The sequence below is a fragment of the Malurus melanocephalus genome, unplaced genomic scaffold (genome assembly GCF_030028575.1).
Source record: "Malurus melanocephalus ecotype Western Australia unplaced genomic scaffold, MMel_1.1 scaffold_379, whole genome shotgun sequence".
NCBI classification, from domain to species: Eukaryota; Metazoa; Chordata; class Aves; order Passeriformes; family Maluridae; genus Malurus; species Malurus melanocephalus.
In genome coordinates, this window is record NW_026623611.1 from 1 (window position 1) to 17,039 (window position 17,039).

The window sequence follows — 17,039 nt, forward strand, 5'->3', positions numbered from 1 at the left end:
TGCAGGACCAGAAGTTGGACTTTGATGATCCTTGTGGGTCCCCTCCAGCTCAGGATATTCTGTGATTCTGCTTAAGAGGAAGGGAATATCTTAGCACATTTAGCCCTTTCCAACCACACCAGGTCAAAGCAAATCACACACGAGAATGTCACTAACAGGGACAACATTTCAGCGTGTGTTGGCATCCCCAGTGAAGGGAAGGCTGAGGTCTGYCCTGGCACCTGCCTGTGTTAGATGYAGCCCTCACTGGCATTGCTGAAATTATACAGATTTAGGACTGGAAAGCGCAGAATCAGAGTCTGGCCTTCAAAACCTGGTGTTGCAACCACATTGGGAAAGGGGGACCTGCAATCCACGGCTGGCAGCCAGCTGGAGCAAATCCTGACACTGTAGTGCAGGGAAAGCTGGGACTCTCCTGTTCCTGTTGGTACCTGACTGCTTTACTGCTCTGATAATGCTCTCCAGTTAAAACCCTCGAGTCCTGCTCGCATTTCACAGTGCTTCCAGAACTGGCAGTGAATTTCCCTTCTATCTGCACAGATACAGGCTGGGATAGTCCTTTATTCTCCCCCAGCCCTCACTTCCAATGTCACCAGTTTGTGAGGTTTCAGTCTGATTTAGTTTGCAGATGAGTGTGCTGGATCAGACACAGCCTGCCATGCCCTGATGGATTCATATTCCCCATGAGGTCGTGTGGGACACCTTGTGTTCCCAGCTGGCAAGTCACAGAGATGTTGTGGCCACCAAGAGGGATGATCCTTCTCCTTTAGGTACAGCCTGAATTTTTTAAGCCTCTGGTCTCCTCCCCCGGGCTTTTGCAATGGGAGGGGACAGCCGGGAAGCCCTGCAGGCTGAGGTGTATCTGGAGTGGATTAGGAGAGGTTGCTACACCCTGCGTGTCAGTGTTATTAAGATAATACTGCCTGTCCCTACAGAGGCCCTCTGGGCTGTTTCTAGACATTCAGGTCAATAAATGATGTAAATTAAGCCTCTCAGAGAGGGTTATAGCCCTCTGCACGTAGGAGCAACAGCACAGACGGTACCTTCACACTGCTCCAGGATCTCCTCAGCCGTGGTGTCGTAATGAGCCAGGGGGTTGCTCGGATTTCGGTACTGTTTATTCCAACAGAGAACAGCGGGAGTTACCGTGTGAAGAGTAGGTCAAATACCAAACCAGCAATAGCTCCTGACAGAGCTGTGCCCAGAGCATGCAGCTGCCCCCTCCTCTCGCTGCCGAGGCGGGGACTGCCACCCTGCCACAACAGGTCACAGGTATTCCTCCTGCTTGTCCCTTTGGGACAGATTCCCAAGCACACTTGGAGTTTTTCCACACTGGAAGGTTAAATGTGCCCACAAACGCTCACTGTCCAGCACTTGGTGCCCATGAGGTGTGGGGATGGTTCAGAGGCTGGGAACTGTGGGCTGGAGAAGCTTCCTGATCATCAGCTCCCATACAAAGAGGGATTTTGCATCTCTGATATTTGTGCACCCCACGTTCACACCCATGGACCAGGCTGCTTGTGAAAAGCTTATTCAGTCTCTGAGCTCTTATATTCTTAGAAGGAAAGAGCTTCTCTGACTTTCCTGCACTCCAGGGGCTCCCTACATGGGGGTCAGACCGAGTGCCCTCCTGTCCTTCCTCCTGCAGGAACCTCTGGCGTGAGTCACCAGGCTTTGCCCTTTACAGCATGAGGTTTATTTTTGAGGTAGAACAGAGGCTGCTAGCTAGGCTTAAAAAGTGGGGGCTTTTTCAGGTCAAAGTTAAATCTGAAGCAATTTGAGGAGTCTTTGAATTGTGCAAGAAAACCCAGCCTCGCCCACACTGAGGATTTGGCAGAAGAGATGCAGGTTTGGAAGTGTCCCCTTAATTTGTTTCTGCCCCCTGTGCTTTGCAGAGGGGTGATTAAGTTTCAAATGCCATAAAACACTGACTARATCTKCCTCTGGTGCCAGTTTGAATGAAGSCCCCAAACACAGGCACACTTGGAGAACATCCTATAAACTCCCTTTGGAAAGAGCTGGTGGAGGGACGGTGTTTACCTGGTCCAGGATGTGAGAGTTTGGGATTTCACTTTTCAGCTTCCAGGCAACACGAATGTTGGACTCGGGGGCATCAAAGCGGGTGCATGGGGTCCTCACAATTTCAACACCCAGTGCTTTCAGAATATCGACCTTTGGGAGGGAAAAGAGGAGATTCAACACAACTGAGCCCACGTAGGGATGGTAACCCAAACCTGCGGGCTCAGGGCAGCGCCAGATGCCAGAGGAGCTTTGCACTCGGGACACATTTATCATTTGGAGATACAATGTCCAATTCTGGGCTGTGCTATCTCTGACATGCTCCTGGCACCCAGGGCCTCCTGCCTGAGCCTGGCACAGGGATTTAAGCCTGGCCTCGTGCCCTGTCCTACTTGGAGGGCAGGCTGGGGACAGGGTGGAGGGAGGTGACACTGTGCTGTTCCTTGCTGCCAGGGGAAAAAGGCAGAGGGGGCTGGACAAGGAGCAGTGTCTCTTTTGTGCTGGGGTCTGAGTTCCAATGTGACAAGGGGAGATCAAAAAGCTGGTTTTGCCCTAAGTCCCTTCTCTTCTCTCATCAAGCTCAAAGAAGAAGCAAATCAGCCCTTGGGTGTCTCCTCTGGGAGGTGTGGCTGTCATGGGGAGAGGGGGAGTGTCAGGGCACCTGGAGATGAACCCCATGGCAGCTGGAGGTGGCATCTGATCCAGACCGAGCTTAAGTGAGATTTAGGTTGAAATGAGGGTGACACTTTAGAGAAGGGCTCATTCCTGAGCCAGGTTAGAGTCCAGGTGTGGCTTCACTGGTATGAATTCAGCTGAGCAGTCTGGAGGGCTCTTGGCTCACCAAGGAAGGATTTCTGCCATCTCCAGGATGGAGGGTTTACCTGATCATCAGCTCTCAGGCAAGTGAATTGACTTCCAGCACCTTGAGAAAGCAGCTCAGGCTATTCTAAGTGTCTCCAGGTTAAATAAAACCATAAATACACAGTGAGGCCAAGTGATCTGTCAGATGTCAGAGGGGAAGTGAGCAGGGCTGGCAGGAGAGTCCTGGCACCTGCCTGCCTCTCCTTCTGTCCCTCCAGCCCTTGCCTCACAGGCAGCAGCTCCTTCTCCATTTCTCTGCAGCCACACACTGTGTTTGGCTGTCCTGTCACCCCATCTGCACTTCTGACACCAGACAGTCACCATCACAGCCATCACAGGCTGCTTTTCTCCCTTCAAGAGGCAACTTTCTGAGCAGCAGCTGTGGCAGTGTGTGTACAAGGCTCGATGGCCTTTAAAGGAGAGGGCTCCAGGAAGGGAGAGGCAGAGGGAGAGAGGGAAGGAGATGTCCCTTGGCTGTGGGGTGATACCATTCAGAGCTCTGACCTTCTCCATGCTCATTTTCTCTGGCAGGACGATGATGCAGCGATAACCCTTCAGTGCAGCCACCAGAGCCAGCCCGATCCCTGCGTGATGGGGAGCAAAGGGAATTGGTTGAAAGCAGTTTTTGGCAGAAGTGACTGACATGCATCACTTTCTGCATCCCTCTCTCCTGAAAGCAACCATGGAATGTTCACTGAGAAACTACAGGTGAAGGCATCCTCCACGAGCTTCCTGGGATATGCTGGGAGCTCCAGGAAGTGTGGGAGGCTGTGCTAACAGGAAAGTGGAGCTGCAGCATCCCCTCTTGCTCACAGGAGTCCACCAGCGTGGCACAGAGAGAATGGCAGGGCTGGGGAGAGCTTTTCTCTCCTCCACCGAGGCACAGGGCTCTTCCTGTGCTCTTGGAAACACAGGAGAGAGGTGATTTTACTTCAGGAGCGCCTTTCCCTGCCCCTCAAGCACTGTCTGTTGTGGGGGGACGGACACACAGGACGCTGCACATGTCACCCGTGGCCAGAAGGTGAAGGGCACCACTGCTCCGGTTTCACTGGGGTGATGGATGGAGCCAGCTGCTCCCAGCTATGGCAGGAAGGTGAGGCTGGAGCTGCCTGTCCCTGCCTGGGGCTGGAGGGAGCCTGGTGCCATCCCAGCTGCCCTGGGCACAGGGAACAGCGTGATCCACCTGGGGAACAGCTCTGGGGGAGCACAGATCCCCTTACTCCATGTCTGGGGGTGGCTGGGGCAAGAGGGGGTTGGTTCTGGGGCTGCCTGAGACAATGGGCCAGTGAGGAGCACAATTCCTAGAGATGAACCCTGTTCTGCATGGGTGGTGAGGGGGAGGCAGGGAGCACAGCGAGGAACACGGCCTCAACTCCATCCAGAGCACCTTGAGGTGCCTTTCTGTAGGAAATCACTCTGTGCAAACACAGGTTGTTGTTTTGGGGCACAGAGCAGCAAAGGAACGTTGGAATTTGCACCAAGGGTCCTGTGGAGGCTGCAAAATAGGGGGGGAGTCTCCTGTGTTGTGCCCCCTCATCTTGTACCCCACCATATGGGACAGTGATGAGGAAACAAAATCCCATGATTTCTCTTCCAGCCCATCAGAGAAATTGTCTCTGGGGATCTCTGGGAATTCAAAAGCTCCTGATACTGCCTGCCTTGCCAAAAGGGGACCTTCCAGGCACGCCTGTGAAGGTGTGGGACCCTTTCAGACCCCCGGGAATTTCAGCAATGAGGCACCTCAGCATCCCCGGATACCCTTGGCCACCAGGAGAGAAGCTGAGGGGAGGATGCAGCCAGAACCGATTTTGTAACTACAAATACAAGAGCTCCTCAAATCCCTGCTCCTCAGAAATGCATCCCTGCCTTCCCACCTGTGTTCCCTGAAGTGGGTTCAATCAGGGTGTCTCCTGGTTTGATAATCCCGGCTCTCTCCGCATCCTCCACCATCCTGAGGCTGATGCGATCTTTGATGCTGCCCCCGGCRTTGAAGTACTCACATTTTGCCACTGGAAAGGAAAGAAAAAGGGGTACTCCATCAGGCACCAGCTCCTGGCTCCCCCAGGCCTCACTGCAGTTTTAGGACACCTATTCCTCTTCTGTAGAATGGCTCCTTTTCTCAGGGGAGTGCAACCACCATTTGCTTTTCTGGGATTATCCATCAGCATAACCTGTGCAGAGTCCTTTCTCCCACATTTCCTCCATCCTGGATGGGTTTAAAATCAACTTGGTCAGCCCAGGATGGGTTTAAAATCAACTGGACATACTCGTTGCAAGGTGGGAGGTCTGACACTGGCACAACACTCTTTGCTGCCCTGCTGTGAGGACCTTTCTGTGGGCAGGGCACTCTCAGGATCTGCAGCAAGGTCTCCCTGTCTGCCCTGGGGCACTGCAATTTTTAACAGATATCTAAAAAGGCCAACCCTTTTGCAGAGGTGATCTGTAGTGCTGACTGGAGAAGCATAAAGAAACACAAATAACAGAAAGAGCAATCTCAAGTGTCAGACAAAATTACAGTTCTTTTCACTGAGCTACAAAAAAAAAAAAAACTGAGTAACTTTCTAAAGTGTGTTCAGATTACAAGGCACATCTCGGTCCTACTCAAGGCCTTCACACCACAGGATCCTTCTTGCCAAGGCTTTGATGAACATCTGCAACTGAACTGAGCTCTCTTTTATGGAAAACAGGGAGAAACAGAGACTTCCAGGGGTTATTCACTTCACCTTCGCAGAGGCAGCTACCTGAGGCTGAGAAACCAGCCCAATACCCGGGCAGCCTGAGCGGGAAAAGAAATCTTGTGCTCATTGTTACATTTTATAATGCGAAATGCCACAACTTCAGCTGCACAGGGATCCTCAGAGACACAGAAAATCCCAGGCAATCCCATCCAGCTGTAACTGCTTCCTTGAGGCAACTGTGCTGCAGGCATTCCTGTGTTTGATGGGGAAGAGGATCTGTGCTGACACATCTCTGTGGCAGCTGCTCTGCCTGTTCTGCTCTCCTTCCCCTCCTGTGCCAGGGGAGGGAAACACCATCCCAAAAAATGGGATCAGCCCGTCCTCCCCGGCACCTAAAGCGCCTGCCCCAGCCCGACATCCTCCAAGACACAGGCTGCTCCAAAAGTGGACCAGGTACTGCACACCTGACCTCCCACCTCCACCACCTCCCTTCCACACTTTGGGGTCTCATTCTGGGCAGTGCAATGTAGAGGTTGCAGGGTTGGTGACCCAAAGATCCCAAATCCTGAGCAGGGATGTGGTGGGAGAGCACAGCAGGCTCCACCAGTGCTCTGTGGAGGATTCCCAGGTACCAGACAGGTTCTGCTGTGCCATTCCATCCAGGATGAGCGCTCAGAAAGTCTCTCCTTACTCAGCTGTGTGACACTCGTGGCACTTTCTGCCTCTGATAATATTTCTGCCCAATTTGGATGAAATTAATTGCTAGGGTTAGAAKTWWWRGRAARGRRRMYKRAAAAAACAGATCTGATTTTATCATCCTTGTGACTGTAGGGGACAAGCCTAAAATCAACCCTTACATGAGACACCAGCAGCTCTGTGTTAACATCTGGGGGAGGTGATTTGAACCTAGCCCCAAATTTAGCCCAACTCTGCTCTGAGCTTGTGCTGCTGTTATCTGGGAGGAAAGGTGCCTCACTACAATTACACCCCACTCATTGCTGCCTGAAACCTCCTGTTTGGTCCAAGAAACTGCCTGATAAGAAAAAGAGCCCAACACAAACCGCATCTGTCCCTCCCCACCTGTGCTTCCTCTCCCAGAGCCTCTTCTGGAGCCCCCTCCAGCACCATCCCTCACCCTCACCCTCACCTCGTGGCATGGAAAAACCTGCTGGGAAGGGGACACTCACACAGCTCACACTTGAGCCCAAAGGATTTCCCAATCTTGTTGATTCGGACCATTGGGGTGAAGCCAATTTTCTTGAGGATATTGGGCAAGATCTTCTTTTCTTCTGTCCTGAAATAATACAGAGGGGGAAAAACCAGGCTAATCAAAGCTATTGTTATGCAACATGAACCAAGAGAAAATCTGAGTGAGGTTTCAGCAGCTTTATCAAGGCCATGGAAAGACACCCCAACTCCAAGAGGAAAAGTCCCCATCAACAATTAGTGGCACCAGGAGTTAGTTATGGTTTTCCATCATGAGTTATTAGCTCTTTTACATAAAAAGCAAGCTAATTAATTTTCTGAAATACCTTGCTCTGCAAGGCCCTGGACCAGGTCTACAATGAATGAGAGGATGCTGGCAAACCTTGGGATTTTATGTTGTGGATGAAGAAGCCAGGAGACACAGCACAAGGTTCCTCCTCTTTCCTCCATCCTGCCCAGCACCACCTCTGCTTCCCACATTTACAAGTGTTGTTTGCCTGGCCAGGACTCCCAAACTTGCAAGGATGGCTCCAAAAGCCACTGAAACACTCAGGGCTGTCAGTGTGGCTGAGCCATGGCACGAGGATGCTCCAGCTCCTTCAGGCATTGTTTAACTCTCTTGAGAGTGACCTGTGTTAGTGCTTTACATGTCTGGCATATATCCTGCAGACGCTGGTATCAGTTCAGGACAGTGGACAAGGATGTTTTTTCCCTAAGATTCCAGCTTTTATTCATGGCTTGCTATTGCTTAAGATGTTCTGGGGAAACCAGTTCTGGCAAAGCAAGGAATTCCTGCTGAGGTTATGGTGGGTCAGAACTGGCTCAAGGGATATCAGTAGTCTACGTCTGTATCTTTGGAAAAAAATAATCCATACTCTTGATTAAAATAGCATCTTGCTTCTCTTTCTGCTTCTACTCCCAAAACTCAATCAGATTTCACATGGGAATCTCAGAAGTGCAGAGATTTTTGCTGCCTTGGCTGCCATCTGTGGTTTACCCAGAGCAGGGAAAGCAAACCCCTCTCTCCACACAAAGATGTGACATCCCAGTGTATTTTTTTTCACTATTATGCAGTGGGTTGTTTCAGTTCCTGTCCAGCAGTGCTGTGAGGGCCCCCTCAGCCAGACCCCATTCCCAGGGTGGTGTTTGATGCCCAGGGGTGGGGAATGTCTCTCCATCTCCTGTCTGGGTGTGGGATGGGTCCTGACAGTGGCACCACCACGGCACCCTGACGCTAAATTGTTAAAAAATAAGAACATTATCCTGCACAGCATGATAATGGAGGGGGAAAAGTAATTTTAACTGAAAAGAGCCAATTCAATCCTCAGGTGCCAGCTGCAGGGGTTGCACTGAGTGAGTGCCTGGATGCACAGCTCGCTGGATCAGCTCCAGGGCTCTGCATTCTATTCCTCCCTCCTTCATGCCAGACCCAGAGGCTGTTCTGGTTTTCCACATGCTGGTGGCTGTGTCCTGGCCTTGTCCTGCCTGGCATGTGGTCAGGCACTGCCCTACAGAGCAGTGCTGCACCTCCCGTGGGCTCCAGTTCCTCACTCACCAGAGCTGCAGTCCTGGTTTACATCTTTGCACTGCAGGGACGTGTCTGCAGTTCCCTGGCATTTATGGGACAGCCTTATCTTTAGTAGCTTGTCTGTGTCTGGTTTGCAGGGTCATTAAAGCACCTCTTGTCAAGCCTAGTCTGGGCCCTCACGTCACCCTGGGAGAGAAACTGCAGCTATGAGGGCAAGAAGAGCTCAGAGCAAGCACTTTTCTCTGCACTGTGGCCATTTGCTACAGATTTAAAAGCCTGTAATCCATTTTTATGAAGGCATCTCAGCCATCTAAAATGAGATGCCCCAAACAAGCAGATGCTTTAAAACACAGAGCTGAGTCTCGAGCCAGCCACACCTTTCTGCAAAACTGCAGGGAGTGGGAAAAATCTCCTTGGAGAGGAGGGACTAAGCTGGGTTTGCCATCTGAAAATTAAACCATCATTAACATAACTACTAGCTTCTGACCATGATCATCATGGTGCAACAATAGCATTTTACCTCAGCAACAGGAAAATGTGCTGAGCTTCACTCTGAAATAACAGCATGGAAGAATTACTTACAAGGGAACACAGGAGTGTGGAGATTTGCTGGCAGGCGTTGTGGCTGTCCACGTGCACTTACTGGGCAGGTTGGGAAGGATCCACGTGCTGTCCTGACTTCCTGCACCTCTGCCATTCATGAGGGGACACGTCTTGCTCAGCTCCTGTGTGGTGGAAATAGAGGTCACAATATTCACCTGGCAGAAAAATAGCTGCAGAATGCAAAAAAATGGTGTTTGGATGCTTGGAGCATCCTGCTGGCATTTCAACCACATGGATCCAGGTGGATGAGGAGGCTGCACCKATGGAAGGAGGTTGGAAGGAGAGGAACAGGTGAAAGGATGGTGTAGTGAGGTGGGTGTCAGTCTCTTCTTTCAGGGAGCAAGTGATGTGACAAGAGGAAATGGACTCCAGTTGCTCCAGGGGAGATTATACATCACAAAAAAAAAAAAGACACCTAGATTGGACATTAGGAAAAAAAATAGCATTTGAACAGATTTCCCAGGGAAGTGGTATAGTCACCATCCCTGGAAGTGTTCAAAACTCACGTGGATGCAGCACTTGAGGACACAGACTAATGATGAGTGTGGTGGTGATGGGTTCGTGGTTGGACCTGATGATCATAAGAGTCTTTTCCAACCTTAACAATTGCATGATTCCATGATTACATAATAAATTTGCTCTTTCAGAATGCTAGACCCCACACATCATTGGGGCATCCTCTCCAGTACATCTTCCCCTGCTCAAAATCATCCCCTCCACTAGAAAATTTATGCTCCTTGTTTAACTATTTGGTCAAAACCAGCATTTTTCACCCTAGCAGCAATGAACCTGTAGAGAAATCCACCCGGCAGTAGCTGGAGAATACATTTATGGTGGTGGTGGGACTCAGAGGTCACCTCTACTCTGGCATCCAAGTGTATTAAAATTGAGAAAAAAGAACCAATAGGAAAAAAAAAAAAAAGCAGAGGCCAAGAAAGGTGCTTAGAGTACAGAGAAACTTAAAACAGTAAAACRACTTAAAGAGAGAAGGATTCCTCAGACTGGAAATGAGACAAGTGGCTGGTGGTGAGAGTGGGCTGTAAATCCTGGGGGAGCTGGGGAAGGTGCATCAAATAATAAGCAACAAATAATAAGGCAGAATTAAATTATCAGGRACTACAGGACCAGAGCAGGTAAAAAAATGAATGAGAAAAGGGTTAAACCAATTAAAAAATGTTCAGTAGCARATTTTAAGCACACAAGCCCTAATGGCATCTGTGCCCTCTAGGAAGGCAATTTTCTGTGCTGTTTTCTCTGCAGTGTTGGTGCACATACAGACAAAAGGAGGAGTCTGAGTGTAAAGTTTATTCTCAGCACTAGCTGCTGACCAATAGCTGAAACAAGGGTTGCATTCATGTTTGGTGTGACTCTCTGTGTTCTGATCCTCTCTGCAATCCCTCCACCACCCRTCTGTGCTAMGGAAACAAGCCACATGGTGAAAMGATGCAATTGTTGGTGCCTGGAAGYTCCTCTTCTGGCTTATTCACAGAATGAAATTACCTTGATTCAGACATTATTGAATAAAGGGATTTTGCAAGTCTGTAGGGTCATGGATGGATATTGTGTCCTATTTTGATGWTGGAAGCTGCTGTAAAGCTGCTTAGTCTGTGTCTCTACACCTCTGTGGTGCTGCATTTTGCAATTAGAGCAAGTGTAACACTTTCATTACCTTTGCTGCAGCAGAAATGCTCAAACACATGATGTTGGACACTCCTTCTGCGTTTAACTTCGGATTAAGAATAATGATGTCATTTTGAGATCTGATAGAACCAAACCAATGACTCAAAGAAGAAATATCCCATTTCTAGACASAGAGAACTGCCTGCAGCAGGATCAGACCTGCTGCCACATGGAGGGGATATGGGAAATCCAGTTTAGATATGGAGCATCATCTTTTCTCCAGGCTGTGAAGCCACAGCCCTGCCCCTCCTGGGTCCCCAGGCTCCTTGCAGTGCCCAGGGACTCACAGTGGCCAGCACACTCTTGTGGCTGGGTCCTGATTATCTTGATTAATTAATTTGTGGCTTGACATATGAGCCCAATGCAGCCTTAATTACCATTTCTGCCATCCTCCTCCCGCTCTCCACTCGTTTCACCCTCCTGGTGGGAGTTTCTTTGCAGCAGCCTGGCAGGACAGCCTGAGTTCTGCACTGTGATTCCGTGGCGGATTCCACGCCAGCCAGGAGAATGGGACTGGGGTTTGCTCCCTGAGGGTTGGGCTGTGCCTGGAACACAGAARCACACCACAGCAATTATTCCAGCARCACCAGAGGGATGAAACAGCCCCTGATGTGTGGCTGAACCTTTTCCTTGTCCAGAGGCCCCACAGCATCTCTGGAGATGGATGTCAACAACTTTGTGTTGCAACCTGGCCCCACAACTAAAGCAGACAGAGAACTCTGGTCCACCCCCACGCCAGGTTCTGAGCCACCTTTTCTCCTCCAGAGACACCACCCCCAGCCTCAGAAAGCAGCAGGAAACCATGAGGGCACAGGGCAGTCACTCCAAAATTCCTCAAATCCTGCAGTTGACAAAAGCTTTCCCAACAAATTTTGTTTCCTGGTGCTCTTCCCCACCACTGACAAACCTGCTGCTCACTGGAAGAGATTAAAGGGGAAAAAATGGTTCGTTTCCTTGCAAGCCAGGATTTGTGCTGGCCTTGGGTGTATCTCCTGAAGCAAATCTGTGTTTACCTAAGAAATTAGCTGGGAAGGAGCAAAAGTCACCTGTGGGTAAAGAAGAGATAATCCACAGTGTATCAGAGGTGGTCAGCATGCTTTCACAACTAAGGGCACCAGTTACCACCCAAAATGCTGGCAAAATAGATTTTATGAGTGTATTTTTTTCTTCCTTTTCCTGGTGATGCCCATCTCAACTGTAATCGTGGTGGGGTGGACAGAGACAAGGTAAGAGGGTGAAATTATTCAGGGTCTCACCACAGAAATGCCCTCTCCCTACCAGCCCTAATGCAGGAGGGCTTCATGGAAGGAAGGCCATTACTGGCTCCACACCTTCTAAAATAAGGTTGCATTCTCCTCACTCTGTTCATCTGATACCAAAAGAAATGTCAAGAATGGGGTTTTCATTTGTTCTCTTACCTAAAGTGAGTACAGACATATTTTCTAGGCACYCAGAGAATAAAGAAACAAGAGCCAGCCCTTCATTAGGTCAGCATCTACATTCTTTGCTGGAGAATTCCTCATGTGTCTCTCCAAGGGCTGGGTAATTCCCAGTGCTGCAGGACTGCATGGATGTCCTTCCATTTACAAAACACTCTGCATCAAATCACTGCATTTCTGTGCCCAGAGTCAGATTCATATTTAGATTCATACATGTCAAAAAACCCAGAGCATCTGTGAAGGCAACCTTAAAAATTGCCTGAAGTGTAGAACCCCCAGAACAAGGTGGCAGATGGTCTGAAATGGCATCAAAGGATGGGAAGGATCTGAGACTTTTGGAGGTCATAACAGAAGGATCTGGGACTTTTGGAGGCATCAACACAATCCTGGTGACCTGCTCCCCTGCTGCTTGCCTCAGGGTCACATYCCATCAGCATGGCTGGGTGGGAGTGTGAGGAGAAAGGGGTCACCATGGACAGCCTGGCTGCTGCAAAGGATGCCCAAGAGGAGCAATGTCCAGCGCAAACATCTCCCCATGCTGCCTCCAGGGCAGATTTAAGGCACCTTAGATTACAAAGCAAAGACACATCCCCTATTGATTGCCAAAACTCTTACCTGTGTCCCAATACCCTCCCCAATCAGCTGAAGCTTCAGGTGTCATCTGYTCAGCCACCAAATACACCTGACCCACTGCAGGTGCCCTGCCACAGCCCCGTTACTCACTGCTGAACAGAATCTTGAGAGGGCACAAGACTGGGCAAAGGATAAATGGAAATCTCCACTGGAGTTGGGGAGCAGGATTACATGGAAATCTCCACTGGAGYTGGGAAGCAGGCCAAGAGACCAGGAATGATAACACACAGCTGCTGCCACTTCATGAAAATATATGACAAGGAGCACAGGCTAATGTTTACAGAGCACTTGGAGATAGGAGATTGCAGTTATCAGGTTATCAGGCTGCTCCGATAACTCCAAGAGGACGAAAATCAAGATGCTCATTAAGTGAGGTGAGGGAAAAATCAGATGAACTCAGCAAGGCAGAAAGAGGTACATGCAAGCTCACCCCATTCGAAGCAAAATGCCATTTTCTTGCTTTATTCTGACTAAATGGTATTGCTGTCGCTGAGCAGGACAAATGTAACATCAGTTTAGCAGAATGATGGAGTGACCCAGGACCTTGGGAGGTCCCAGCCCAGCTTTCTGCTCAAAGCTGGGGCACCACTGAGTACAGCCCAGTCTGCTCAGGGTTTTGTCCTTCTCAGATCTTGAAAACCTCCAAGGATGGAGCTAAAAGTTCTCCAGACAGCCCTCTCTACAACCCCCTGACCTCATAATGTGAAGCCAAATAAATCCTCCCTGGTTGCCTGGTTTATTCAGGATTTATTGAAAGTGCAGCTACTCCCCAGGTCAGAGTCAGCCTTTGCACAGGATGGGGAGCAGAGGCTGCCAAATTCCAAATCTCCCCACAACACCAAGGRTCCCCATTTCCCACAGAGCCTGCCAGGAGGTAACAGAAAAGCCAACACTCACCCCTGCAGCCTGTCAGCCGAGTGCCTGTGCTGAGCCCCAGCCCCAGTTTTTATGTGCTGGTGGCAGGGGACACCCGTGAGCTGCGGGAGGGACGCGATTGGGTCCTGCCCCACACCTCGCTGTGCCCTGATTGCTCTCTGAGGGGAGGTGACTGGGGTATATAAAAAAAGATAAGCAATTTCTTGTTTGCTTTAATTCGTACTTATCTTCAGGAGAGCTCTCAACCCATCCCCCAGCAATTTGGTGCTGGTTTTAGAATTTTGCTGCTGTTCTGGTTTTGTGTCTGGTGCTGGAACTTCAACCCAGCTCATCTGTGCCAGCGTGGGCCTTGCTGGAGCAGGCAGAGGTAGTGACAGAAATGACATTCTGTGTTAGGTGCTGTCTGGTGGGGACTCTCTGTGTCCTCTGGGATCCTGGGATGAGTCTCTGCACCACCTCCAACCCTAACCTCTGTCTCCTGCTGCTCATGCAACTCCTTTACCATTAAATCAGCTGCAAGCAGTGAACAGCTTCTGCTCCATGGTGATTCCCAAATACCCGCTGGGGATCAGGAAATTACAGGGATGCAGATTTTGCTTGAAGAGGAAGAGCCCATGAGAATTTCAGTCCCTCCATTCCCCACTCCTTCCCAGAGCCAGGGCAGCACACGGGCTGGGACTGTGCTCCTCCAAAGCACAGCAGCAAATGAAACTTCACCATTGCTGAGGTGACCAGGCAAGAGTAAGGCTCCTCAGAATGCTTATTTTGGAGCTAAACTTTCGAAGACAACACTGGTGTAGGTATTAGCACAGGGATGACTTTACCTTTGGTCTTTTTGCAATAAATGAACTCTCTGGAAAACATTGCCAGAGGTAATCCATCGCAGAAAACTCTTGTGGGCTATCTGGTGTGACACAGAACATGCAGGTCTCTCSTGAGGAGGCTGCAAATAACCCCAACCCCAGCAAGAACTGTTTTTTTGTGGGCATTGCAGTTACAGAATAACCTAGCCACCCCTTCCTGGTTGTCTCCTGCAGCAGCATGTGCTTAAAAACAAGATTCTTCTCTTCAGGGACAAAACTGTGGGAAATGGGGATCTTTTCAACCTGCAAGGAAACAAGATTTGGATGGGTATTGGAGGGACAGAAAACAATGTTGAAATAAAATGCTTCCCTAAGAGAAATACATTTTTAAATTAAATACTTTCTTAAAAAAGAAGAAAAAAATCTAAATGGCAAGTTTGGGGACTTTGAAACAAAAAGGCCCCATTTTTTTGGGAGCAAGGTAAAAGCTGTTCACTGCATCTGACCAGAATGCTCAGGCTCAGTTGCTGGCTGGGTTTAAACCCTGGGTGATCTTTTTGGTGCCCGGGATGGTGCTTGAAGGGTTCAGGTGCTCCTGGAGGCATCGTGGCTGTGCATGAGCTCAGCCTGGAGCACCTCAGAGTGTGTGGCTGTGGCTGAGCCCACCACAAAGCAGGGCCATCCCTGGAGGAGCTGCAGCCAGGAGCAAGGCCATGATGGAGCAGGGACATCTCTGAAGCTGTTGTGGCTCACAAAGAAGACCATGCACCCCACCAGCGAGGAGGCTKGGGATGCAGGAGGGTTGGGGAGGAACAGCTGGCTCCAAATAAACCAAGGGATATTCCACAGCATCATGCAGGGCATGTAAAGCTGTAGAAGAAGGAATGAATTGAAATGATGGTGTTTGCCTTTGCAAATCATCATGACATGTGATGGAATCCTGCTGTCCTGGGGGTGGCTGAACAGCTGCCCACAATGGGAAGYGGGGAATGAATTCCAYRTTTKGCTTTGCCTGTGCACACAGCTTGTGCTTTACTTGTTCCTTTAACTCAGCCCACGAGTTTTCTCAGTTTTACCCTCCTGAGGAGCTGGGGAGTGAGTGGCTGTGCGGGGCTGAGTTGCTGGCTGGGGTTAAACCCGACTTTTTCCCACCMCCACCATCCCCAGAGCTGCTGTGCACTCAGACCCTTTGGCATCATCAGCCCTTCAGTCTCACACACACGGCTGGTTTTGCCCCAGCAGGTGAGGACAACTCACACTACCCCATCCCCTACCTGATCTGCTGCCTGCAGCATTTAACCTGCAGGATTCCMCTGGCTAAACATCAGCATCTTAAGGCTGGGAAGCAACAAGTGGAGAGAAAATCAGGCTGCCAAAAAAATAGGGGGAGGCGGCTGAGAACACAGGGATGGCTCCAAGCTCTCACAAGAAGGTGTGACACAGAAGTTCATGCTCAGGAAGAAGGGCCCTGCTTTTAAAACATCATCAAAAAGATTATTTGAAGAGGTAGTTTTATAGTGCTCATCTCCTCTCTACTGTGCAGTGGGGGAGGCCCTGGCACAGCGTGCCCAGAGAAGCTGTGGCTGCCCCATCCCTGGAAGTGTCCAAGGCCAGGTTGGATGGGGCTCTGAGCAACCTGGGATWGTGGAAGGTGTTCCTGACCACAGCAGGGGTTTGGAACAAAATAATCTTTAAGTTTCCTTCCTACCCAAACCATTCTGTAATTGTGTGATCCCTGTGAGGATGCAACACTCAGATTTTATTTCTGGACACTCACCAGGAAAGATCCTCCATGACCACAGTCACCCCCCAAGTGAATTTTTCTCCTAGAGGAGACAATCTGCTTTTTAAATGTTCCTGATTCTGGTGTACCAAATGCTAAAAATCCACATTTTCCCCTCCCATGTAATTTAATAATCAAAATGGCTTTATCAAGGCAGTTGAAGCTCCACATCAGGGCTTGAGAAGATGTCAGGAGGATTAGCAATGTTTTGGAAAGGCCTAGCAAATAATTCAGGGCAGAAAAGGCTTTCCTTGGTTCTTGGCTTATTTTGGCCATCAGAGAAAACCACCTTGCTGTGAGGGTATGAGGTTAAAACTGCTACTGGTCAAGCTGRATTGGACTGTGAGTTGGAATACTGGTGATGGTACCCACTGTTTGAATAATGTGGGTAAACTTGTGGGGAAGTAAATTATATGGGTAAAATGTGGGTAAAATTTATGTGGGGGAAAAGGATGYTGTCACTTGCTGTTAAACATATTTTTTACCTGCCCAACACACTTGGTGTGCAGTGCAAAATGCTTCCAGCTGAAACACCACGATTCCAGCTGTCACAGGCCAAGGAAGGAATGGGTTAGAAAAGTTACATTTTTGTTCCTGCATTGGAGCAGCTGCTCACACCCACCTRTTCAGGAGAGGTCACCATTTGCTCGTTCAACCCCAGGAGTTTTTAGTTCATCTGATGAGCCTCCTCTGATGGTACATCTGCTCCTGGTAGCTGTGGGGACAGCAATACTCCAGAGACATCCAGGGAAGAGCAGACCTGCTGGATTTTCCTGGGAGGAACACAAGGCATGAGCAGCTCCAAACACTCTGGTTTTCCTTCCCTTCACAGGCCAGACCTGCTCTGCTTGCTCCCAGGGGGCAGATCAACTCATTCCTGTGTCCTGCTGTGTCCAAAAGGGTCTCATGAATCAGAGTGAATCACAGATT

At 49.6% G+C, this 17,039-nt stretch overlaps 1 protein-coding gene across 1 annotated transcript; it reads right to left on the bottom strand.

Annotated features, from left to right (window-relative positions):
• Positions 1 to 1,043: 1,043 nt before the first annotated feature.
• On the bottom strand, positions 1,044 to 16,120 carry LOC130581028 (cystathionine beta-synthase-like; the record flags this gene model as incomplete). The annotated part of the gene is made up of 6 exons (XM_057378905.1): positions 16,104 to 16,120; positions 6,746 to 6,852; positions 4,755 to 4,889; positions 3,385 to 3,464; positions 2,041 to 2,172; positions 1,044 to 1,113 (listed from the first exon to the last, which is right to left on the bottom strand). Coding segments are annotated over exons 1-6 (541 nt in total), but the record flags the coding sequence as incomplete, so codon positions are not given.
• Between the last annotated feature and the right edge of the window lie 919 nt (positions 16,121 to 17,039).